The sequence below is a fragment of the Rousettus aegyptiacus genome, unplaced genomic scaffold (assembly GCF_014176215.1).
Source record: "Rousettus aegyptiacus isolate mRouAeg1 unplaced genomic scaffold, mRouAeg1.p scaffold_m13_p_13, whole genome shotgun sequence".
NCBI classification, from domain to species: Eukaryota; Metazoa; Chordata; class Mammalia; order Chiroptera; family Pteropodidae; genus Rousettus; species Rousettus aegyptiacus.
The window spans coordinates 45,236,530-45,260,841 of record NW_023416288.1 but is presented as its reverse complement, the minus strand read 5'-3'; the positions used below and the strand labels follow the sequence as shown (position 1 = coordinate 45,260,841).

Sequence of the window (24,312 nt, the reverse complement as noted above, 5' to 3'; positions counted from 1 at the left end):
TGGGTCCCCTGCGCAGGCCTGCGCCCACTGTCGCCCCTGCGGGCTGACGCAGCGTGGACCCGCAGCGCCGCGCCGAGCCTCGGCCCAGGCGGCCCGACTCGGTCCCGCGCCTCAGAGAGGCGCGTGTTTTCGACCTGCCCGCTCCGATGCTCCCGCAGGCATTTAGAGCACGCGGGCGCCCGCGAAGACTTCCTTTTCCACCGGCTAAGTCTCTAAGCGGGGCTCAGACCTTCCAGCAGAGCCCCTGAAATGGCGGGTCTATGGCGTCACTGGGATTAAACACTTACTTTCCAGTTAATGATATTATAGTCCTCATCCCAGCTAAAGGACAGGGACCGACCTTGGAGAAACCTGGTTGGACGCAGCTACGATAGCGAGCTGTGACACTTCGGGTGGCCAGCGACGGATGCCGGCCACAGGACCGACGCGTGCGACCCGCTACGGGGCCTGGCCCCTTCCCCGGTAGCACCTTCGGAGAGGACTGCTCCGTGACGTCACTTTGGGGGACACTGTCCTCCCCGTCCCATGCCCGGTGTTCCGTAGTCACGTCAGCTCCGACAGTCAGACGCGAGTAGGTTCCTGGGGAGCAGGCGCCAGACGCCCAACGCAGCAGGACACGCGGGGACCAGCGACTCCAACGAGAAGACCGGTTTCACTCTTGAAGAGACGGCCGCCTTTCTCTCCTTCCTGCCCTGTTCCAAGAAGGGGACGCGGCCCGAAGCGTCCGGCCTTCCTGTGCGCTGCCTCGCTGCTCCCGGAGACGCGCCAGCTCAGCGCGGGCCCCTGCCAGGGTCCCCGCCAGCCCTCAGGCCGCAGGGGCGGCACGGCGGCCCCCACGCACTGCCACCCGGAGTCCCCTTCCTTCAGGCTCACCGTTAGCATTTTCTTGGTGTCCCGCCTGGCCTGAGGGTCGAGCCTGGCATTGCGAGAGGCGTGGCCGGAGGCACGCTCCGTGTCACCCCACGGGTCCCCCTGCACACAGGGATCCCACACTTTGTCCTCTACTCTGCTTGGAGCTAGACACCCACATTCACGCCCGGGTATGCGAGAAGGCCCAGAAGTGTTGTCGATGGGCAGCTGAGCCATCTCTCTCTGTGGGACGCCCTTGGAGTGCCTGGCCACCCGCCATCGTAATCTCCATGTGGGCTTGAAACTCGGAGGGTTAGCTGGTCGGTCGGTTGGTTGGTTTTACCGTCACCTCCCACCCGCTTGACTCTAAACCGCTCCGCTGCTCGGCGAGCCCCCCAGGTCTGGGTCTGGGAGAACAGCAGACGCGTCCCGGTCCGCGGCGGCCCCTGCAGCCGGTCGGTCTTGAATGGCGCTGCGAGCACCGGTGCCGGTTTTCGCAGCGGCCCCGCCCGCTCACACGCACGGCCGGCGACGGCCACGGAGTCCGGGTGCCCGCGCTTCGCACCGACGCGGGCTTTGGCGGGGCCGGAGACGCTGCTGCTCGGTCGCTTTTCCTGAGCGCTGTCTCGTCTGCCAAAGCCACGGTAACCCACTGTGCAGACGGCTAAGGCGTACGTTTTAACACGTCGTCTTTTCCTGAGGAAGAGTCATTCCCAGCAAGCGTGTGTTCGGGCCTCTCGGCACAGACGCCGTGGTCACATGACCTCCTCGGAAGAGCACCCTCCACGTTCCCGTCAGCGTGGCGAGTGCGTCCCTCCCCGCAGCGAGCTCGTTTCGCTCCCACGACCCGTGAGGGCTCCGTGGCGTCCGTCTTTGTCACCGCTGCCTGTTGCCCCCTGTGCCGGGGCTGGAGCGCAGGGACAGGCACGCACACTGCCCCCCGCCGCGGCGGCCGGCACGCGCCCCTAGTCACCACTGCCCCCCGGCCCCGAGGGGCCTCCCGCCGGCTGGACCGCACCTCTGAGATCGCCTGTCTGACAGGGGCTGGAGGAGGCAGCGTGAGGCTGGAGGGTCCGTGAGGGACGTGCCAGGCCAGGGCCCCTCGCTCCGCCCGGCCGCCGGCCACCGGCCTCGGGCCCCCGGCGTCGGCCGGACGGCGAGCAGTTGGCTTCGCTGTCTTCCCTCCGCACCCTGTGCCTCCCGCTCCCCCTCATGCGCTCTCCGTCCGTCTCTTTCCTGATTTGCCTGCGTAGGGACAGACAGGTAATGGAGAAGAAATTGAAAGGGAAAATACAGGGAAAATGTAAATGAAAAGAAGTTATTATAACTGTTATAATGAAGTGCCTTTCATTTAAATATAAGAATGTAACGCTGAAATGAACTTGTGATCCTGAAATGCATTTTTAATGAGTTTCCTTTTTATTTTGCTGCTTCAGTGGCATATTTTAAAGACCCTTTGAAAAAAGCCACATTAAAAACCCCAGCAAATGCCACAACACGCAAAATTGGATATTGGTTTATTCCAAAACTGCTGGTCAGGAAGAGTGGTTCTTCATCACAAAATGTTGCAGTCACTTTATTTAAATGAGTTTGAATTTGCATTGTGATGTGCCATTCTGATTTAGGGGAAAAAAATTAGATTTTCAGATCAAATTGACCCAACCAGTGAAGCGTTAAGGAGCTGGCAGGTTTAGTGTGAAAGCCCGAGTCCCGTCAAACCTGCGGCCGCGGCGGGAAGGGTGTCCCCGCCGCCCGCCCCGCCGCCCTGACCGGCCTCTGTCTCCCCGCAGGCGAGCGGCCCTTCCAGTGCGGCCAGTGCGGGGCCTCCTTCACGCAGAAGGGCAACCTGCTGCGGCACATCAAGCTGCACTCGGGGGAGAAGCCCTTCAAGTGCCACCTCTGCAACTACGCCTGCCGCCGGAGGGACGCCCTCACGGGCCACCTGCGCACGCACTCCGGTAGGTCCTCGGGGCACAGGCCGGGGCTGGCGGGCGGGGACCCCGCCCCGTGCTGCGCGGGGGCGACGGGCCCCTTCCTGGCGGCGGCCAGGTCCCGGGGCACAGCCCTCCGCCATGGCCGCGGTGCGGTCGGTGTCCCCCCCACGCTCTGTGGCATCCCGGTGGCCAGAGAAACGGGGCGGGGAAGCCTCCCGCACTCAGACGCCGCCGCGGGCGGAGTGTTCCGGAAGAGCGTCCCCGCCCCGTGGCATCAGGTGAGCAGGTCTCTGCAGACGATTGTCCGGCTGCACATCCCCGGGGCATCCAGCCGGCACCCCGAGAGCTCCCAGCCACACGGCCCCGTGCGGACTGCAGAGCCGCGCGCTTCACTGCTCGCGCAGAGTGTTTCCCTGGCCACCGTTGGGACGTTTCTTTGCGAAGGTGATAGGCGAGGTTCCTCGGGGCCTGCCGCGACCGGTCCTGATTGGGCGGACGCCTGTCACCCGAGGGCACGCCACCCCAGCTGGGCCTGTCCGTAACTCTCACGCCAGGAGCCGGCCAAGGCCTCAGCTGCAGAAGCCAGTTTGGGGCTACTTCCGGATTTTAGTGAGCGCACCCCGAATCGTCTGGAGCCCCCACGAGGGCACAGCAACCACAGGCGTCTGCGGTCCTCAGGACACCCACTCCCGGCAGCCCATCGCACCTCCGGCTGGGCCGGCCGTCCGCCTCCTGCCACTGCTCGGCACCGAGTGGCCCGTAACCCTGCAGGCCGCAGGAGGACGGTGTGGGGCGCGTGGCATGCCACACGTGCCCGGCCGCGGGGCGTTTGCCACGGCGCCCTGTGGAGCTCGGGGACAGATGGCTGGCCCCTCCACCCCTCCCTCCGCCCTCACAGAGCTCCCCCATCCAGACTGCCCCTCCCAGACGCCCCAGGGCAAACTGGCGAGCTTAGCTGGAGATTCCTCTCCTCCAGAGTGTCGAGCTGGCTTCAAGGCGCACGTTCATTCTGCTGCTGCAGTGGGTGGATTTCCTAGGTCCGTAGTTAGAGTCGGTTCCACACTCAGAAAAGCAGATACTCAGACCCATGCCCCACAGATGGGCGTCGACTCAAGTTCTAGCAAAGGACGTCGATGGGTAATCGATACCCTCTTAACTTCTAAGGACAGCACTCGATTAAAGGTGCAGCACTCTGTGTTCTGAGGTCATCTCCCTAATGTTGGGGACACGACACTGTCTACAGGTGGAGATCCTTTTCTTCCTCTGGTTAATGACCCAGAAGTCGAATTTTGGGTTTTGTTTTAGTCTTTTTAAAACATAGCTTCTATTCCCCTAAGGAAGAGATTTAACCAATACAGGCTTTAGCTAAACCATTTTACCAAGCATTCCTATCTGGATGGTATTGATCTTTATATAATACTTTTAACTACATAAACTCTAACAGTATGAAAAAAAAGTAGAAATTATTCTGGTCTGAGGATGGAAATTTATCTCCTTTATAGAAGTAATTGGAGATTCTTTATCCATTTCATCTCTTAAAATGCTATCTACCGGATTAAGCGTCTAAAGCCAGGCGTGGCGCGGACCTGTGCTAATCTCTGCTTCCTGAAACGCCGCTAATAAAATTCAGGAAGGACCAAGCTCGCTGTATTAAACGGCACTGCTCAATACAATAGCCACTGGCCATGTGCAGTATTTAAATTTTTATTTTAATGAACTGAAATGAAACAAAATTAAAACTTCGGTCCTCGGTGACACGTGCCATACGTGAAATGCTCGGTGGCCGCAGGCGGGCGGCTGGTGGCCGCCACCCCGAGCTGCGTTGGACAGTGCAGACAGGGCGTACTCGCTTCTCCGCAGTGGGGACGCTGGCGGGGGCCGATCCGGGGCCCACGTCTCCCTAAGTTCCCAGGACGCGTCTCCCAAGCACACATTGGAAACAAATTGCTCATTTCGTTGAAGCACAGTTATCCACAGGGGTTTCTCAGAGGCCTCAACTTCTCCGGCGCAGCGCCCGACCGGGCCACGGCGCCGGGGCGGGCAGTCTGGCCGCAGAGGCGTGGCCGCAGTTCGCCCAGGCCCCAGGGCCCTGCTCCGTCCCTGCCATCAGCTCAGGACACTGCAGTGGATCGGTCCCCCGGCAAAGGCGCAGACTTCAGCGCGTTAAGCGGGAGAGGATTTTGTGGTCAGTGCAGTGGACAAATTAAGGCGAAATGGGGCCGACGGGCGTTGGCAGGAGGCAGGCAGGCCCTGGGCGCCTGATGCATGTGAGGGCGGTGATGCCGAGCGGGCTCCCAAGGCTTTGCGACTCGGAGCAGCGTTCCCGACGTCCTGGGCGTGACCGCCTCCCGATTGTTCCCCCACAACGTGAGGCCGGCTGTCACCGGGGTCCTAAACTCGATTGTGTTTTCTGCAGTCGGTAAGCCTCACAAATGTGGATACTGTGGCCGGAGCTACAAACAGCGGAGTTCTCTAGAGGAACACAAAGAGCGTTGTCACAACTACCTGCAAAGCATGGGCCTTCCGGGCACCTTGTACCCAGGTAAGTGCAGCCGCCCCGGCCGGGCGCCGAGGCCCGCACCCAGGCCCGCCACGCCAGGGCCCAGGGAGGCTTTGTCCCCCAAAACCGCACGTCCCATTAGGAGCGCGCTGTGCCAAAGCCGTCATGTCACCAAGAGAGTGTTACCTCAAAACCCCTCCCTCTCGAGATCTGGGGACGCCTCGAAGATGGGCGAGTTTGCTTTTTTTTTTTTTTCTTTTGTTTTTGTTTTTGTTTCTGCTTTTTAAACCTGGAGTGTCGATTGCTTCTCTGTGTTCAGCAACCACATCGGGGCGTGAGATCTTGTTTGAAAGACGATTTGTTGGGGAAGCCGATCGGACGAGAGCTGCCGGGCTGTGTTTTCACTCGTGGGCGTGGGCGCCCGCCTGGAACGGGAAAGCAAGTGTGACGGGCAGGGCTGGCGGTCGGCCGGTGTGGCACCGCCACAGGGTGCCCAGGCGGTGCCTTCTCCTCACGCGCTCGGCTGCTTTGTGGGGTGTCGCTGCTCCAGGCGGCATGCACCCCGATCTCAGTCTCCACGGCGGAACGACGTGGGGATGGTGCCCGGCGAGGCCGGCTTGCGCGAGGCCGACAGCCCGCGGAAGGCACGTCCCTGGCTTTTTCAGACTGATGCTGAGCAGACCAGCCGACGCTCACTCTGCTCCTCAGTGGGACCCTGGGAGCCCCGCACGGGCCCGGGGGCTCAAGTCGAAGCCGAGAGTCTGCGAAGCCCCCTCGGCTTTGTGAGGCCCGTGGACGGCTCCGAAAGGAAATCTGCCCGGAGACCATCAGATTTCCTCTTAAATTTTCAATTTTCTTCAGTTGTCGTATTTTTTTTATCGTGGTGAAACGAACATAAAACTTAGAACCGTGACTGTCGTGGAGTGTGCCATGTCCGCGGCCCGCGTGCACCCTGGCTCACTCAGGGTGCTCACGGCAGATGCGAGCAGGTCGGGGACAGTCAGGGGACGTCCCGACAGTCTTGGCGGCGAGAGGCCGCGGTCCTGACAGGCGTGTTCTGTCCCGGCCGGCACCTGCTGGTGGCTGTCCCCCGGCCTCGCCCTCTCACCTGTGCGAGGTCCACGAAGGGCCGTTTCTCCACCCTCAGACGCTGAGGCTGGTTCCGGACTGGAACGGTGTCGCCGGCCAGTGCAGGAGGGAAAACCTGGTAGTATTAGGAATGATCGTTAATAATAATAATAATAATAATAATAAAAAGGCAGCAGTTCCAGGGGGTGGCCAGGTCACGAGGCTGGAGACTAAGGGATGAGAGGATGATTCGTCCCCCCTTAAAATAAAAAGCGGGCACACAGAGACCAGCCCGCCAGGCCCAGAGGGACACCCACCAGGCCCTCCCCCTCCCAAACCCCACCCCGCCCTAGGTCAGGCTGTTCTTGTGGATTTAGGTACAGACGAGGCTTAGCATAGAGGGTGTAGAAAAGATCGATTTTTATGACTCACGGTGCCATTTAGTAAGAGGCATTTTGTCATCTGTTATAATTCCCTAATGTCTTCATGGAAAACATAGCTTTCTCGTGAGCCTCACGTGCACAAATTGCACGAGGCCTTAGAGTGAAACGTGTCTGAGAGCAGAGCAGCCGGGAGCTGTGACCATCGAGGGCTGGCACTGAGGTGCTGCACGCCACCCCCAGCCCGCCTCGCCACCCCCCACCCCGGCCACCCCCCACCCCCGGCCGTCCCCCACCCCCGGCCGTCCCCCACCCCCGGCCATCCCCCGCCCCAGGCAGGCCTGGCGCCCTGCTCGGCGGACAGGGGACCCGTAAGGGAAGCATGTTCGCTCCATCGGTCCAAAGTACGGCCAGTGGGACTGGACTTCGTGGGCTTCACGTGTATCCCTCATGTAAGTCAGTATCACGTTTGCCCATTTAATGTGAAACACACGTTTCTAATGTTAAAAATTACACACACCAGTGATAATAGCCGATTGGAAATAAAGTGAATCAAGGAAGACAAAGTAACGGGCAGGGACCTTACAGGGCCGCGCAGCGCGCAGGGAAGAGAGCTCGCGAGCCGCCCTGAGGCAGGAAGGCGCGCGCGCAAGGCCGGGGGCGGGGCACCGCCCGCCACACACGTGTCCCCGGATCCAGGCGCGGTTCAAGCTAAAACTGGTTCGTGAACCTCCCTCGGGTTTGGGCACCAGGTATCGTAAGGTATCTCTGGAAAAACAAAGCGAGAACTTTTTGGAAGAAGAGCGATGGCTAGGGCTGTGCCGCAGGGAGCCGCGAGGCGAACCACCTTGGGGAACAGGCAGCCAGGTCAGGCACAGGACAGGATGCACTCTGCAAGGACCCCGGGGCAGTCAGCTGCCACACCTGGCACAGGAGGAAGCAGGTGGCGGCGGGGTCTGAGCGGACGAGCCAGAGACAGCGTGGGAGGAATTGGCTGTCTACGCGGAAGATAACTTACTTCTCAGCTCTTTATACAGAGGCTGAACTGCAGGGAGATAGGAGTGACATTACGCAAAGTCCCGCCACAAGCACTAGAACACAGTGAGACCGCGCAGGGTGCAGAGTTGGCTCTTCAGTGCTGGACAGAACGAGACGACGTAAGGAAAGACGGACGTGGGACCCCCCTCCGCAGCTCGCAGGCGTCTGCCGGGCTCCCCAGAGCTCGCTGCGCGTCCGGGCTGGGGGTCCGCGCCCCGGTTCACCGGGTGTGCGGCGGCGTCTCCCGCAGCCGGGGCCTGCTGAGCTCCCCGCGCGCGGGCGCAGCCGGCCCCTTACGCATCCCAGCTCCGCAGCTCCTTCTCAGACGACGTCAGGCTGACTGAGAGTGTTTGCAAAGAGGACTCGCCAAACGGACGCCATCGCCTAATCACAGTCCGCCTGCCGGTGACAGAGGTGGCGCTTGCTCCTCGGGTCTCGGGGGGTTCTGCGCGCTCAGTGAGTGTCTTCCGCGGTGCCTCTGGCCAGCCTCGGTCCGCTGGGCGGGCTGCCGGCGGGCCGGGAGGCAATCTCGCTCCGGGCGCGGCGTCCGAGGGCGCTCCGCGCTCGTCAGACGGACACGGGGCGCGACTCCCGTCGCCGTCATCCCTTCTCAGCTGGCCTCTCTGTCTTTGGCTTTAGTCATTAAAGAAGAAGCGAATCACAGCGACATGGCGGAAGACCTGTGCAAGGCGGGGAACGAGCGCTCCCTCGTGCTGGACAGACTAGCGAGTAACGTCGCCAAACGTAAGAGCTCTATGCCTCAGAAATTTGTTGGTAAGAGTTAAACGTTTGCTGTTTCTTAAAAAAAAAAAAAAAAAAAAAAACGACTTTCGGGTGTTTTAGACTCAGGCGGTGGCTCAGGGCAGGAGAAGGGAAAAGCATCTCATTTGTTATAAAGCAGCAATTGCGTGGCTTATCGTTCCTGAGAGATCTTGGAATTTTCCCCGCTAGGCCTCTGAGAAATGACGAGTTTGTTCCCAGTAGCTTTCCAGAGGTGACCTTGCAGTTTCGGGGCACTTCGTGTCGTGTGCACAGAGCGGAGGGCACGGGCCTTGCTGGGCAGGGGGCTCGCCACCCAGCCTGGACACCCCCTGCCGGGGCAGCCCCCCTAAGCTTTGGGTGCTCACGGAGCCTGTTCCAACCCCACCTCGAAGGCTCAATGGCGAGTCGCACAGCAGCTGGCCCCGGAGAAGGTCCCCATAGCGCGGGGACACAGCTGCCACTCCTCTCCGCACAGTCGCGTCTCCACCCGTGCCGGGTGCCTTGAGGGGAGAGGCAGGGAGGCCGCGCTTTCCGCTGGGAGCTGTGGTCCCGTGGGTGGCAGTCACATGCTCCAGAAGCCGCCGTCAGGCCAGACGCTGCACACAGGCAGAGCGACACCTAGACTAAGTGTGCGCGGCAACGCACGAGGCCCGGGCCCACCCGCGGCCAGCGCAGAGCCAGGCGTCGCCTCGGCGACGTCCCGCGACCTCTCCGCGCCCTGGTTCTGTTCTTCACGCACCTCACGGCATTTTCTGTACATGAATTAACACCAAGGACTTGAGAACATTTCAGCGAGCATGGGCCCCCCGCGATCGCTTTGGGGACTTTAAACCGAGTGTGGCCACCTGTGAAACTCTGCCGGAGCCACCTCTGCTGGGACCACAGCTTAGGTGCCGTTCTGCGGTGTAGATGTCGGGGGAAACAAACGCTTTGCTCAGGCAAAGGTGAGGTGAAGGCGAGGCGAGGGGGAGAAGCCCGTGGGGGCCCCATGCCCCGCCGGGCGGCCCCTGAGGGCCCAGCGGTTGGCAACTTATTTCCACACTAATGGCTCTTGTTGCCCCCAAATGCCCCTGCTTCACTCTGAGGGGGTTTCAGGCTGCCACCCCTCACGGGTCGGTTGGTCACTCTCTGATCAGGGGTGAGCCTCTGAGGCCCCTCTTACCTCTCCCTGGGAGTCAGGAGTGTCCTTTCTATAGGCCGAGGAGGAGAGGGTAGGAGTGAGCGAGGACCTCACACGCCGGCTCAGGAGTGTGCACTAGAGAACGCTCCAGGTGTGCGTTCAGGACACCTGGGCACGGGGGCTGCTCCAGCTGTGGCTGCCTGCTGGCCTGGAGCGTGTTGCCGTCCCCGTCCGTGCCGTGGCGTGGTGCTGGCGGCCCGGCCTCCTCCCAGTGTGACAGGTGTGGCAGGGCCGTCGGCGCGACCAGGCGCCTTGAAAATGGGAGCCCTGAGATAGGCAGACGCAGCTCCCTGGGGCAACAGACGTCATCAGAAAGGGGGCGATGTTGAAGAGCAGTGCTGCCCGTCGTTTTTCGTCTGGCGATGCTGGCAACAACAGTTTTTAAGTACCCATGATAATCACCTTATCTTTTTCTTTTTTAGGAAAAAAAAAAAAACCCACCCTATTGTGTTATTAAAATGACACATGATTAATATAAAGAATTTTAATGCAAAGATGAATGTTTTAAAATTACCAATATTAAGAGTAGCTGAGATTCATTCTAAATACCTCTTTATTTCTATGCGTATGCATGTGAGCTGAGGGGGTAATGAGCAGGTGGATCGATACAGGTGTGAAATAAATACCGCGGAGACTCTAGCACATCATGGATGAGGTTTCCAAGGAAAGCAGCGCGTTTCTCCCCGTCTCAGATTTAAGAGGCAAGCGAGGACCGAACGAAATGGGAGGACTGGCTCATCTTTAGATAAATGTTTTCTCACAGGAAGATACTATTTTTCAAAGGCTTTTTCTAAGATTACAAATATATTATGAAAACATTAAGACCTTTAAGTAATTTTTAATCCATTTATATCAATTTAAGCAGTATCTACTGACTCATTGTTTTGAAAAATAAGAACATTTTCCCACTTCCCAGTGCTCAGCTGTGTTATTATCTTTACATTGTCTAGCTTCATAATTTCACATTCTATTTTGTAATCAGAATTCTCGTCATAGTTGAGCTATTTATCATTGACGCTACGTTTAAACTGGTTCAGGGCTCAAATACAGTCCTTTTTCTGCTTTCTCTGTTTTGAATTTTATTTTTTTTTAGATTTTTTCAATTGTAGTTGACCTTCGGCATTACGTTAGTTTGTGGCGTCACAACCTCTGTTTATGTCGAGTCATCTCTCGACTGATTGGACGTTGCCGTGAAGCAGCTTCTTGTGGGGGAGGTTCCGTGGGCTGGTTTGTGTTCGAGGCCGTCTGTCTTTCTGTTTGGGGAGCATTTGATGTAGGTGCAGTGTAGGCTCGCTCTCTTTTTCCCCCAGTGAACTTAGATCTTGCCATGGTGACTGATGGTAAGATTTTTCACATTCTCCCTGAAGAGTTCTTTCTTGAAACTTACATAGCCTTACTAGGATTGTCTTGATGTTTTGCATTCTGAATAAAACTTTCCTGCCATTTTAATCTGGGAATCCCCTCCTCCCCTCCCTATTTCTGGGAAATTCTCTTCTTTATAAATGCATTTTTGTTTCATCTTTTATAATTTCTATTCAGGGATACCAGTTGTCCTTATGTTGGATAATTTGTCTTCCACATCTGTTAGCATTTCAAGTTTTTTTTTTTCATTTATTCACTTATTATCTTGTGCTTTCCCTGTATGTCAGAAATTCCATTTTTAGTTGTTTCTGTTCTGTTATTTGCTGTTCCTAATCCATGTATTAGTTCTGTAATCATACTTTTTCATTTTTTTCCCCCTGAAATCTGCAATCTCCTTTTCCATCTCATTCTGTTGTTTTAGCATTTTGTCTTTCTGCATATATATATATATATATATATATATATATATATATATATTTTTTTTTTTTTTTTTTTTTTTTACTGAGTCCATGTCACAAAGCAATTATGAGACATTTCCTCTCTTCTTCGAATCGAGCTTTTTTCCTAGGATAGGCACAGTGGCCTGCGCTTTACTTCCTTTCCCCCTTGTATCACTACAAAATATTTTCACGGTAACTATGACATTGCTTTTCATCTTGCTTATTCTACTCGGGCTGATATATCTTGATTGACACTTCGACATTCTTCCCACTGTATCTGAGGCTTTTTTTTCCCCCCTGTGAGAGCTCTCGACTTCTCTAAATCTTGAAAGAATGCCAAGGGTGGGGTGGGGGAGTTAGGCGAGACAGAATGCAGTCTTTGTTAAAAGACATTCTCTCGGCAATCTCTCCCTCCCTCGTGCTGAGAGTGGCTTAAGTGCCCTACACCAGTTGTCACTGCACCTGCTGGGGAGTGCTTCCCACCCCCAGGGGACATGCTGGGGCTTGGGGCGAGGCTCCCCTCAGCGTAGAGCGTGGAGGACTTCACTCCTGCCAAGAGAACCAACCTCACCATGCACTTGTCCGGTGTCACCTGGTTCTAGCCAGCAGCTTTTTTGGTCAGACGGGGAAAATTCAGTTAATTCTCTACAGTTAATTCTCTACGGCTATGAGGGTATTAGGGTAAATGCTGGGGATTGTGTTGATTCATACTTAAAGTTTTTGGAAATGAGATCAGCAGCCAAGCTTTGCCATATAGCTCATGCCAGAAATTTCTTTCCTTGGTCTTTGACTTTTTAAAATACGTATTTCATTAGAATATGTTCCTTTCTTTAGCAGATTATCAAAGTGAATTTTGTGAGCATCTACTTTTCTCACTTTGTAGAGTATTAAGGAAGAGAAATTCTGTGGGTTCTTCCCATATGCCACGGTAAACTGAAATATATGTTTTTCCCCCCCTACATCCTTTTGTCGTTGATACCAAGCCTCACAAACAACAGATTTCAGTGGTTGCTTAGGAACCCGAAGAACCGTGACTCTGGGGAGAAACGGGGTGATCGTTTGTGGCCTGTCTGCAGAGGGAGGGACTGGCCACCGGCAAATTCTGTCTGTAATCCCGGGATCGCATTGTTTCGCCATCAAGCACGTGCCACACAGACCATCAGTAGGTTAACAGGGATGGCGGCCAGGCGGTCTGTGATAGGTACTCACTACAAAGCTAGATAAATGTCCATCACCAAAGGTGCTTCACAGTGCGATGGGGCATAATCCCGGGCCATTGTCGATGTCACAGACTTTTTTTTTTTTGAAAAGGGATTATTAACAAGTCTGCAGACTGCGGGCTCGTGTACCCCCCTGTTGCTGAGGACTAGCAGAAGGCTTGGATGTCAGGTGTCAGCGTGGGGGGAGGGGACTCTCCACTGCCACCACCCCCACCGCCACCATCGCCACCCTGGACTGTGGGGCGGCCTGCGAATAATCCCCTCACCTCGGTGCCTCCCCGGTCTGTTCTTCCCTGGGCCACGAGAAGGGCCCGCCTTCCCTCGTGCCTTCAGGGGCTCCCGTTTCCCTTTGGGCGCAGCGTCACCGTGGTCTGGCCCCTCCCCACGGGCCCCGCTGGCCCCTGCCCGCCCCGCAGCCAGGCCTCCACGCCCCGCGCCTCCAGCAGTGCCCCCGAAGCGCCCGCTCCTTCTCCTGTTTCCTCTCGCCGTCCCGGTGCGGGACGCAAACCCCACCGGCTGGCCGCCTCGTCGTCCGTCTGAAGCCCGTGCGGCTCCGTCCCAGCCCTCGTCGTCACAGGGCTTCCCGGGCTGGGACGCGCTGTTCGTGCGACCCTGCTCTGATGCCTGTCGCCCAGTGCGCTGCATGCTGCTCAGGCTGGGGACCATTTTTGCTCACTGCCCTCTCTGTCCCCACTGTCTGGTCCATGGTAGACACTCAACGAAGATGTGTCGAAGTGAGAAAAGGAACAGAATGAGGGGTAAAATGGAACTATGCCAGACGCGCCCCTGGATAGCCTCGCGCGCTTTGATTTATTAATCAACTGTCCTCAAAGGAGAGCAAATCATAGTCCTGACACTGTGTGCCAACGCTAATTAATGACTTTGCTCATGAAGCCATCGTCCCCTACTGAACTTATGACCTATATATTGAGAAGGTGGCTCTTCACGGAAATTCCTTTTATTTCTTTATGAAAATGTTTACTCTAAAGCCAATCACAAGAAGCCAAAGCTAGCCCCGGATTCCAGCTCTCCTGGGCTGCCAACAGTGGGGTCAGGCTGTGGGTGGCCACGGCGAGGGCCGCTCCCCGAGGAGGCCTCGGCCAGGGTCCTGGGGCATCCTTCACACTCGGTCATTTTTTGAAAGAACAAGTGAACACCTTGTTCCCTGGAGCTCTCTTGGTTTGCTCCCAACTTTGCAGCACATGTCCCGGGGGCACAGGGTTCCAATGCCACTACCAAGGGTCAGGAAGTGGGACTTCAGGGGCGGGAGGGTGTGGCGAGGGCCTGCGAAGCCTGAGGCTTCTCACTACTGTCACCTGTCACAGCCCAGTCAGCTTTGTGTCATGGATAAGAATGCTGTCATTTTTTTATACAGCATATACAATGTCACATATTTTGATTAAGTTTTATTATGGAATAGTACTGTAAGGATGACATATCATATAATATTATTTTAAATAAATACGTTGCACATTATCGTGGCTGATCATGGAATTGTATATTTTAATTAAATATAATTATGACAAATTACAAATTGCTTAGAATGCCATACTGAGAATACATCATTTAAATATTAATCCCAAGTGTAGCGGGGCCTGATTATACTGCCACAGTAAGGACCCGAGTATCCGCCAGCCCTCTGGCACCTGTGCTGCGTGTGGTCATGTGCACCGTCTCGGTTCACCTGTCCGTTTATTCATTCGGCCAGCCTCCCCTGCGTCAGAGGGGTCCCTAGTGCTTGCCCGTGTCACACCGGGCCCCACTCCCCGGGTGGGGGGCCCCCCTGGGTGAAGATTTCGTCTATTATTTCGTCATGCGCGGGAGTAGTCGCGGCCTCACTGATTGCCACCTGCTTCCCACAGGGGACAAGTGCCTGTCGGACCTGTCCTACGACAGCAGCACCAGCTACGAGAAGGAGAACGAGATGATGCAGACGCACGTGATGGACCAAGCCATCAACAACGCCATCAGCTACCTGGGGGCCGAGTCGCTGCGCCCCCTGGTGCAGACGCCGCCCGGCGGCTCGGAGGTGGTGCCGGCCATCAACCCCATGTACCAGCTCCACAAGGCCCACGGCGAGGGCCCGGCGCGGCCCAACCACTCGGCGCAGGACAGCGCCGTGGAGAACCTGCTGCTGCTGTCCAAGGCCAAGTCCGTGTCCTCCGAGAGGGAGGCGTCCCCGAGCAACAGCTGCCAGGACTCCACGGACACGGAGAGCAACACGGAGGAGCACCGGGCCGGCCTCATCTACCTGACCAACCACATCGCGCCGCACCCGCGCAACGGCCTGTCCATCAAGGAGGAGCTGCCGGCCTACGACGTGCTGCGCGCCGCGTCCGACGGCTCGCAGGACGCCTTCCGCGTGGTGGGCACGAGCGGCGAGCCCGTCAAGGTGTACAAGTGCGAACACTGCAGGGTGCTCTACCTGGACCACGTCATGTACACCATCCACATGGGCTGCCACGGCTTCCGGGACCCCTTCGAGTGCAACATGTGCGGCTACCACAGCCAGGACCGCTACGAGTTCTCGTCGCACATCACGCGCGGGGAGCACCACCTGCACCTGAGCTAAGCCCCGCCCCCGAGCCGAGCCCCGCCCCCGCCGGCCTCCGGGCAGCCTGGGGCCCGGCGCAGCCGCCCGGACGCTGCGCTTCCGTTCCCAGGCGGTTTTGGTTTTGTTTTTGTTTTTAAGCTGATGGGCTGGGAGTTTGGTTTGCTTTTGAAAACAAGGAGATTTTTATTGTTAGATGCGGGGTTCCATCGGGAGCCCCCAGACTGCCGTTAGGCGACTGACTGCTCTGCCTGTGTCCCTAGCATCCCGCGACGCCAAACAAGTCACCATTTTCAGAGAGAATTTTGTAAAAGCCGGGAGGAGTGGGCCGGCTGCGGGGCCGGCGTGGGAGGCACGCCCCGCCCCGGGCGCGCTCTCCGGGGCCGGAAGTGCCGAAACAGTGCCCCAGGTGTGGCCGCGCGCGAGCGCTGCAGGTGAGCACACCTGGCAGGTGCCCTCTACCCAGCAGGGCCCGGACACTGCAGACATCTGCGGGCTGGAAGTCCCGGTTTCATTTGAAGTTATGGTTCTGAGTCATATTCTGCACAGGAAAGTAAGTTATTGGGGACAGTTGTGACTTCAACCTGGGCAAAGGTGGAGGGGAGGGATGGGCGGGCCTCTGAGACGCCGTCTCAATTTCCAAGCGTCTGGACATCGCTCAGATGACTGCCAGGCCTTCCAGGGCTTCTCAGCAGGTGATGGAACTCAGCATCCTGTGGGCATACCCTGAGACCATGGTTCTCGCTCTGTCATCCCCGAGCCTTTAATGGTCCCCAAAGTGTCACTACATGTTAACACCAGTCCTGAGCTTTGGACCTTCTTTCCTTTGACTGTCTCCAGTGAAGTTCCTCAGAAACCAACCCTTCGTGGGCCCAGTTCCGCACTGCCCGCGGAAGCCCGCATTCTCGCAGAAGACCCATCCGAGACCTCATGTGAGCTGGACATGTTAAATGTCCATTTACTAGCGTGTTCCGTCTTTCCTTAGTCTCACTGTTTATTATTCTTGTTTCAAAATCAATAAAAAAAAGGATCCAGAATGACAATTTTCAGGTCAAGGAAAGATGACAGGCCCGGCCCATCAGGCATTGCTACCACAAAACCTACCTGTTTGAAACTGAACTTTGCAACAGTCGGAAACTGCCCCCTCAGAACAGACCCGCACGTGACTGGAGAGGCCCGCGCGGGGCTCGGAGGCGTGGCCCGCCCCCCGCGCCCCTTCCTGCCGGCGACGTCATGGTCAGGGGCCTCACCTGGCCAGCGCACAGGTCAGACGGGAAGCGAGCAGGCAGCGCTGCAGGGGGAGCCCTTCCCGTCCAAGCTGAGACCGTGACTGCTCCCTGGTGCCTCGTGAGGCGTTCGGGGATTCCAGCCCCGACCAGGAAGGGCCGCATGGCCAGGTTAGCCCCGTCCTGAGGGACGACCATCTTGACCAGCTAGGCAGGAAGAATGTGCAGTTTCCACACGATCAGTGTTTGTTTGTCTCCGCCAAGACCGAGTCAAGACGACGCGGAGGAGGAGCTGCGCCGAGGCACGTCCCCAGTGCCTCTGAGTCCGGGGCCCCGGGGCCAGTGCAGTGGGCGTTGGGGGCTGGCTCCTCTTTGCCGGGGGCTGTCCCATGCATTGTCGGGCGCTCAGCGGCACCCCCGGTCACTACCCAATGGATGCCAGGAGCACTCGCAGCTGACACCCGAAAGTCTCCCCTCCCGTTGCCAAGTGGCCCCTGGCGGGGGCACAGCACCCCCACTTGAGAAACACTGCTCTAAATGAATTCTCACCCAGCCGAAGGCCTGAGAAGCCTTCCGAGGATAAGAGCGATGGAAGAGTCCCCCGTCAGCAGTCTGGAGCCCGGCTCGTGTCCCTTCGGAGTCATTATAAATTTTATAAGTGGATTTACCCGCTGCGGTCTTCAGAAACATGCCCTTCTCGTGCATTCGAGCTTTGTTGAAAGGATGGAGCCCACACAGGCATCGTTCCCGAGCCGTGGGCGTCTTGGACACCGGGAGGAAACAGTGTGTCACCTTTCAGACGGTGGCACACCAACGCAGTGGCCGAAGGCCGGGTCCGAGGGCCGGGCCGCCGACGCGCTCATCCTCAGTGCAGCTGCCGAGAAAGAGGCACCCGTGGGGTGTGTTCAAGGTGAGAGACTTCGCGGGTGTCCGGTTTGCTGGCCCATGGCACCCGTGTCACCGGCCCATGCTTTCCCTCCCAGCCCACAAAGGCGGTTGGGTGGCAGGAGTTACTTTTCCCAGCAGCTTCAGACAAAGCTCAGCCCAGAACTGTAAATAGAGGCTGCAGGGCTTTTTTTCTAAAACGCTTCCCGCTTCCTCTCACTGCCTTTTATAGCCAAATGTAACTGTCTGTTTACACACCTTTTGTTGTGGTTTTATATTGTAACGGCATTTTTCTTTGGAACATTGTATTTAAATAAGGTTTCTTATAATGTCAACGAGTCATTAAATTATGTTTGCAAGGTGGCCATATTCTGTACCAAAAGCTGTTACCGTTTTTCTTCCAGCTGGTTAAAGTAGGATTTCGCATGCCCTTCCGCCTTTTTGTTCTGTGGTTTGTCGTGCTGTTGGATGGTGTGAGTGTGTTTTGGGGACCGCTGCCTACCAAAGTGCCCTTGGGGCCCGACACTCTCATTGTGTTTAAAATAAATATCAGAGGAAGGAGGGTTCCAGGCAGCGGGTCGATCTGTTGATTATGATGAGAATTCTCTATTTCTCCTTCCTACGCTCCCCTGGTCACCAGCTTCTGTGGCCATAGAAGCCCGGCCACCTGCTCCTGACCCAGGTCCCTCTGTAACGTGTACTTTAGAGCATGGACCTGTCCTAGCGCAAAGGTCACTAAAAAGAATTGCATTTTCATTGCTTTACCACCAAAGGGCGTATCCCAGCACTGGTCACTTCAGACACCGGAACGTCCCACTTCCAACTTAGAATCAGCTGCGGAATGAAATCTAGAATCTTCATTCAGAAGGAGCCACCTGTACAGAGGCGTCGGTTTGCTTGGGCTTTTCCCTATTTTTGTGCTTCTTTTAAAAAAATTACATTATGACTCTTATAGTCTCATCTTCTTGCCAAAGCAAAAGGTGAACGAAATGGACATGGGTAGACAAACCGTGAAGCAAAAAGCAAATGCCTTCCTCTGCCCTTCACGTCTTCAGCGCCAGCAATAACGAAGGGCCAGCCCTGCTTAAACTCCAGAGAGCTCTCGTTCAGTGCAATGCTCTTTTTTTTTTTTTTAACTATACAGGATTGTAAATGGGAAAATGTAGTCGATTGCCAGCCTGCCCCTGCGATGATAACTTACTTCTATTTAGCTGTGGACGAGGGGGTGTGCCCCGGAGGAACAGAGCGCCCTTTTGTACACATTTCGAGAGGCTTCTTCTGTAGTCACAGAAGTAATAAATGCAAGAATACGGTCTCTGCCCTCTCGCGAAGTCCACCTGGGGTGAGAGTGAGCACTGCAGAGCGGCGGCGCCCCGCGGACGCCCCCGGAGGCAGAGGTGGGGGGCCCCCGACCGCCCGGGTGCCGCGCCGCCAGCGCGCTGAGCCTCCTGCCCCAGCCGTGCGGGGCGTGGGGCCTCCGGGTGTGGGCTGAGGGTGGGGAGGTCGCGGGGGGCGCGTGCGCTGCCCGGCTCGCTGCAGACTGCCGCAGCGGCGGGCCCACGGCCGAGGGCCCGGGGGTCAGTGGCCGGCCGCGGTGCCCGCCCGTCGTCACGGCCCTCGGCTGCAAAGCTGCACGTTTCGGGCAGGGCTCTGCCACAGATGCGCGTGGCTGCAGATGTGAGTGCAAGTCCTCTGTCCGTTTGAGAGACACAGCCAGGCGTCACGCGGGTTCAGATCCGGTAAATAAGGTGAGGCGACCGCGATTATAGGGCACGACATTCGGTCCCAGGGAGGTGAAGCTTTAGGGAGACGTCAGGCCGTCTGTCCTACATCAGACCCTGCGGTCAGTCCCCAAGGGGCTGTCAGCCGTCGCCGGCCAGGGTGCGTCTCCCGAGGCTGCCTCTCCGAAAGGACCCGTCCCTCGCAGAGACGTGATGACGCACCCGTTTACGAATCGGGGCCACCGCGTTATCGCTACATCCTGTCACTTCTCGGTGACCGGGTCCAAAGAATAAAGCGTCTACACTTACTTAGAAACAACCCGACTCTAACTAAGGGGGAAAGCGACTCCGACGGGCGGGCCGTGATGGCGACAGAGGGCCATGTCTGTGCCCGTCCTCGCCCGCGGCTCCTGGCGAAGCTCGGTAAGCATGCGCTGAAGAAACGGCGAGCAGCGTTGCTCCCGCTGGTCACTGCCCGGCCTCCCGGCTCGCGACCGAGCACCCGCAGCTCGTCCTGGAGCTGGGACGCGGCCGGGGACGCGGCCAGGGACATGGTCGCTGGGCGAGAGCGAGCCTCGATCTCGACCGTGGGGGCCTCCAGCGAATGACACAGACGTTCCCTGGTTCTCGCCGCCTTTTACTCGGCGTCGTCCTGAGAGTGAGTCTTCTCAACCTGGCCTTCTGACGCTGCGGACTGCGGGGTCTGTTTACCTTCCTCTGGTTCCCTGCGAACATAGCGACTTGGGGCGCAGCCACTCCCTGTGCCCAAATAGGTGGCCAGCACACGAGGCGGGGAGGGCGGACTGGAGGGGTGCCACCTCGGGCTGGCGGCGAGGACCAGAGCAGTCCACCTGCACACCTGACCGAGGAGGAGTCAGGAACGACCGGCCTCGTGGGCCCAGGACAGGCCCGAAGTCCAGGCGGGACGCGGCAGGCGGGACGGGCAGGCGGGACGGGCAGGCGGGACGCGGCAGGCGGGACGGGCAGGCGGCAGGCGAAGGACCCAGAGGGGGCTGCGGGAGCGAGGTGTGGCCGCAACGCTGCCGGCCTGACGCCGTCCCCCACACACCTGGAGCAGGACCGGAGGCCCCGCCGCCCCGTCTCCGAGGTCCCGCTGGGGTGCCCTGTGTGGTTTTTGTCCCCTGGGTCCCCGCTGCTCCTGATGAAAGCTGGGACTGTAAAAGCTCCGCTATGTTGCAGACGTCAGTGTGGACTTTAGGGAACGAGAGATCAGCATCGGGAGCTCGGAGACCAGAGACCCCGATCTCGTTTCCAATCACTGTGTCGTATTTTCTGTCGCAGCAAAGCGTCGTGGAGGCCGTGTGCCCCCCACACTGTCACGGGGGTGTGTGGATCCCCGGGGATGGAGTCCTTCTGGCCATTTCCCAAGTGCAGGTTTTGGTCTGGCCTGTCAACCCCAGACGCAGGGCTGGACACAGGAGGGGACTCCAGGACCTGAGCCGGGGGCAGGAGACTCGGGGCGTCCGCAGGCCTCCGGCGCAGGGATGCGTGGCCCTCCCAAGCCCACGGCATCGCGCTGAGGCCCCTGGCCTGGCTCTGCCATTGGACCCGGGCGGCCGCCGAGGCCCAGGGCTGAGCTGGGCTGCAGGCTGCCCACGGCCAACTCGCCGTCCCGCCCCCAAGGAGCCCGGCCCTCTCGCCTCGAGCGGGGGCGAGCGGGGTCCCTCGGCTCTTAGCAGAGCAGTCGCACCTCCCCGCCCAGCCGCCCGCCTCCCGTCACCCCCAGGATCCCGTTTCTCACATGCAGCTCGGAACCACCTGGCCAGGCGTTAAAAATGCACTGTCCAGAGCCTCACGCCCGATGGTCTGGAGCTGGCGCTCTGTGGGCGACCACCGGCCCACGTGGGACCCGCCGCCCCGGCCGGGCCCAGCCCGGCTCCTCCAGGCAGCCCGCTCCCCTTTTTCTGAGGAAGGAGGAAAAGTTAACGGGGTCTCTTTCTTCCCCCCTTGAGTTGAAAACAACCCCCAATATGCACGAGAGAACCGGGGGCTGGGAACCAGAACGCCGGCCATGTTCCCCTAAAACCGGGGCAAGAGGACACAGCTTCTGGGGGGAGCACAGTGGGCTCACGAGCCCGTGCCCCGGGTGCAGGACCCCTGAGAAGGCCGCAGCCCCGCCCCACCATCGGGAGAGGGGCCGGGACTCGCACCGACCCGGGAGGGCATGAGGGAGCCAGTTCCTGGGTCCAGGGGAGCGATGGGGCCTGACAGGCCATGGGGGGCCGCCGGGGCGACCGAGAGAGACGTCCTGAGGGCTGGGGAGGCATGGCGGACGGGCCGCCGTCCTGCCGGGGGGCCGGGGCGGAGGCCGGCAGAGGGGGAGCAGCGAGGGCACGTGGACCTGGCCGCCGGTCCGCAGCCTCCGGAGCAGGGCTTCGTTTCCCTAATTCCCCGCCGGGTCCTTGGTGTCGAGACGGTGCCTGGAGCCCCGCCGGGGCACCGATAGCCCGGCCACGTCTGCGCACCCCAGCTTCGTAACTGAGATCCCACCCCCAAGGCGATGCAGGAGGTGGGCTTTGGGGTGAGTAGGTCATGAGGGTGGGGGCCCCACAGTGGGACTAGTGGGAATGGCCTTAGCGTCCTTGTAAAGCAGACCCCAGGGAGCCCCGCCTGGCCCCGGCGACTCAGGCTCCCAGGCCCCCAGGCCGTGAGAAGCGAACTCCTGCTGTGCGTGAGCCCCTGGCCCTCGGGGCTGTACCACAGCAGCCCGCGGGGTGAAGGCAGTGCGCAGGAGGGCGGGGGCGACCGAGCCTCACATCCTGCGTGGCCCTGAGCGGGGGCAGGAGACGGCAGGGCGTGAGGAGGGGCTGCTTTCCCCCAAGCGCCCGCTTTCGAGAGAGTCGTGACTCAGGGAGGCTGTGACAGAGACAGGACGGAGCCCGAGGGCAGGGAGGTCGCAGGGCCGGACCCGGTAGAAGAGCCCGGGAGGGAGGGTGGCCGGCCCAGAGCAAAGCACCGCGGCCCTCCTCGGGGCCGAAACGGACGGAGGCCATGAACAGGCCGCCTGCGTGGACCAGACGAGGAGGGGGCTGAGAAGAAGCCTCCGGCTCAGTGTCGTGGACGCACGCAGTGCCCCTTGGGGAGCGGCTCCCGGGAGGGGCGGCGAGCAGGTGCCGGCCTGGGCCAGAGGTCGACGGAGGAAGTGGGGACATCAGAGCGTCAGGGAGCCCAGACCTCGGCCTGCGCCGAGGCTTCACAGGTGCCAAGTTCTGGGCCATATTCTCCTGTTGAGGAAGGTGGAAATCTCACCGCAAAGTCGCCTTGTTTTTTGTACTCTGGGGCCAGGCCACGGACAGACACGAGGCGACATCCCCGGGCTCTGTCCCCTGTGGCCGCTGCCGTCTGGGGCCGGGGTGAACTAGGGGACCCAGCTGTTCGTCCCCTCCCTGCTCAAGGAGCCCGCCCCGGGGCGGGGGGTCGCTCCCCAGGGTGCAGGCCCCCCACCCCCGCCAAGCAGACAGGCTGCGGCCGCCCGGTGAGTCCCAGGACGGGATGCAGATGCGCCCGTCAGGGTCGCTGTGCACAAGGGAACCAGCCGCCTGGGGGGAAATTTGCATCATAAGGATAATTCGGTGCCGAGGCCGTTCCCTGGAGGACGCCGCATGGATCTCGCTCAGCTCGCGGGTTTCACTTCTGCTTTCCCATGTGCCCGACGTGACGCCGGCTGTGAGAACCGTCCGGAGACGCTGCTTCTCCCTCGCGAGTCAGCCCCAGGCCCCTCTCTGCTCTGCCACGGCCGGGGCCTCAGGGTCACCCTCCCAGGGGTCCTCTCCCCAGCTTGACACACGGAGCGAAGCCCCCCCTCCTGGCGGCCCCGCCCGGCGGCTCGCCCAGGGCCCCCCCCCCCCCGGTGGGCTCCCAGGCCGCGGCCTCCGGGCAGCGCCGCCTCCTGCAACACCTGCGGCCGCTTCCTCATCGCCAGCGGCCGGCCCGCTTCCTGTGGGCGAGGGCGGGCCGGGCCCGGGCAGGGGCGCCTGTGGTTTCGGGCCCTCGATTCCCCTTTCGAGGCCCCCTCCCTCTGGGCGCTGCCCTCCAGGAGCGGCCTGGCACCCCCGGCCCACGCCCAGATCCCACCCCTGTGCGGCTCAAACTGGTTTCGCCATCCCCGGGGTGAAGAGCTGAACGCACATATCCACCGAGAGGAAGATGAACTCAGGGACGTTGTGACCCCGAGGCCTCAGGGGGCCCGGTCTGGGGCTTCAGTCCACAGACCCCAGGACGGCACCGGCCGAGTCGAGACCTGGCCCGAGCCCCAGCGACCTCTCTGGCCGCCTCGGCCTTCGGCTCAGGCCTGGCCCCCAGGGACCCACACGCCGTGGGGCTCGCGGGTCCTGGGACGTCCCCCAGCGTGCCGGCCGCTGACCTGTCACGCGGCGAGGCTGAACGCACTGTTCCTAAGTTTTGGAGTTTCTCAGGACCAGGTCGCTCGGGTCACGAGCCTTTAAGTCTGAGCGAAGCTCTCCCGGTGCCGTGCGCTGCGCATGCGCCTCCGCCACCAGACTGTGAGGGCCGCGCCCTTTCCTCAGTCACCCCGAACCTCCAACAGCAAACCCTGGGGCTGGGGCCCTGCGGCCCCTGGCACACTGTGTGGGGTGGAGGATGGGCCCCCCGCCCCTGCTGCGGGGCCCCCTGAGCTCCCCTCCGGACCTCGGTGATGACCCGGACCCGTGACTCTTCCTTCTGAATCCCCTCCCGTCTTTCCCTGGCTTCAGGGCCAGCGTCGTTCTCCGCGGAGACAGGCCCCGGGCTCCCGGGGCGCTGCGGGGGGGGGCCCTCCAGGGCACCTCCTCCAGGGCACAGGCTGAGCAGTCCAGGGGGAGCTGCTGGGGTGCAGCAGGGCAGGCCAGCGGGCGCCGGGCACCTCACACGTCCCCGCCTAATCGTGAGACAGCGAGGCAGACACCGGCCAGACATCTGCAGCGGAAGCCAGAGGCGGCGGAGGCTCAGACGGAGAAACATGGACGGGGCAGCAGAGGGAACCCCGACAGCCGTGGCCGGCGCCCGTCCGCACGCGTGGAGACTCGCCATCGCCTGAGCGCAGCAGTCAGGGGTCGGGACACGGAGCCGCTCCGAGCGGGCCCACAGACGAGACTGGCCGCGTGTGGCCCACGAGAAGCCACTTCCACTGCAAAGGTGCCACGTGGGTGCGCCTGGCCACTGGGCGTCGCGGTCCGC

At 59.7% G+C, this 24,312-nt stretch overlaps 1 protein-coding gene across 16 annotated transcripts in view; it reads left to right on the top strand.

Annotated features, from left to right (window-relative positions):
* The window catches only part of IKZF1 (IKAROS family zinc finger 1), a 72,779-nt gene extending 56,476 nt beyond the window's left edge, over positions 1–16,303 (top strand). For 12 of the 16 annotated variants that reach the window (XM_016147917.2, XM_036230524.1, XM_016147911.2 and 9 more), the window contains 4 exons: positions 2,640–2,807; positions 5,200–5,325; positions 8,409–8,543; positions 14,596–16,303. In XM_016147917.2, coding sequence (XP_016003403.1) covers positions 2,640–2,807; positions 5,200–5,325; positions 8,409–8,543; positions 14,596–15,305 — 1,139 coding nt within the window. In that variant the 3' untranslated portion in view covers positions 15,306–16,303. The remainder of the gene's footprint in view (positions 1–2,639; positions 2,808–5,199; positions 5,326–8,408; positions 8,544–14,595) is intronic. The other 4 variants (XM_016147922.2, XM_016147909.2, XM_036230523.1 and 1 more) reach the window with 3 other exon arrangements.
* Positions 16,304–24,312: the final 8,009 nt, after the last annotated feature.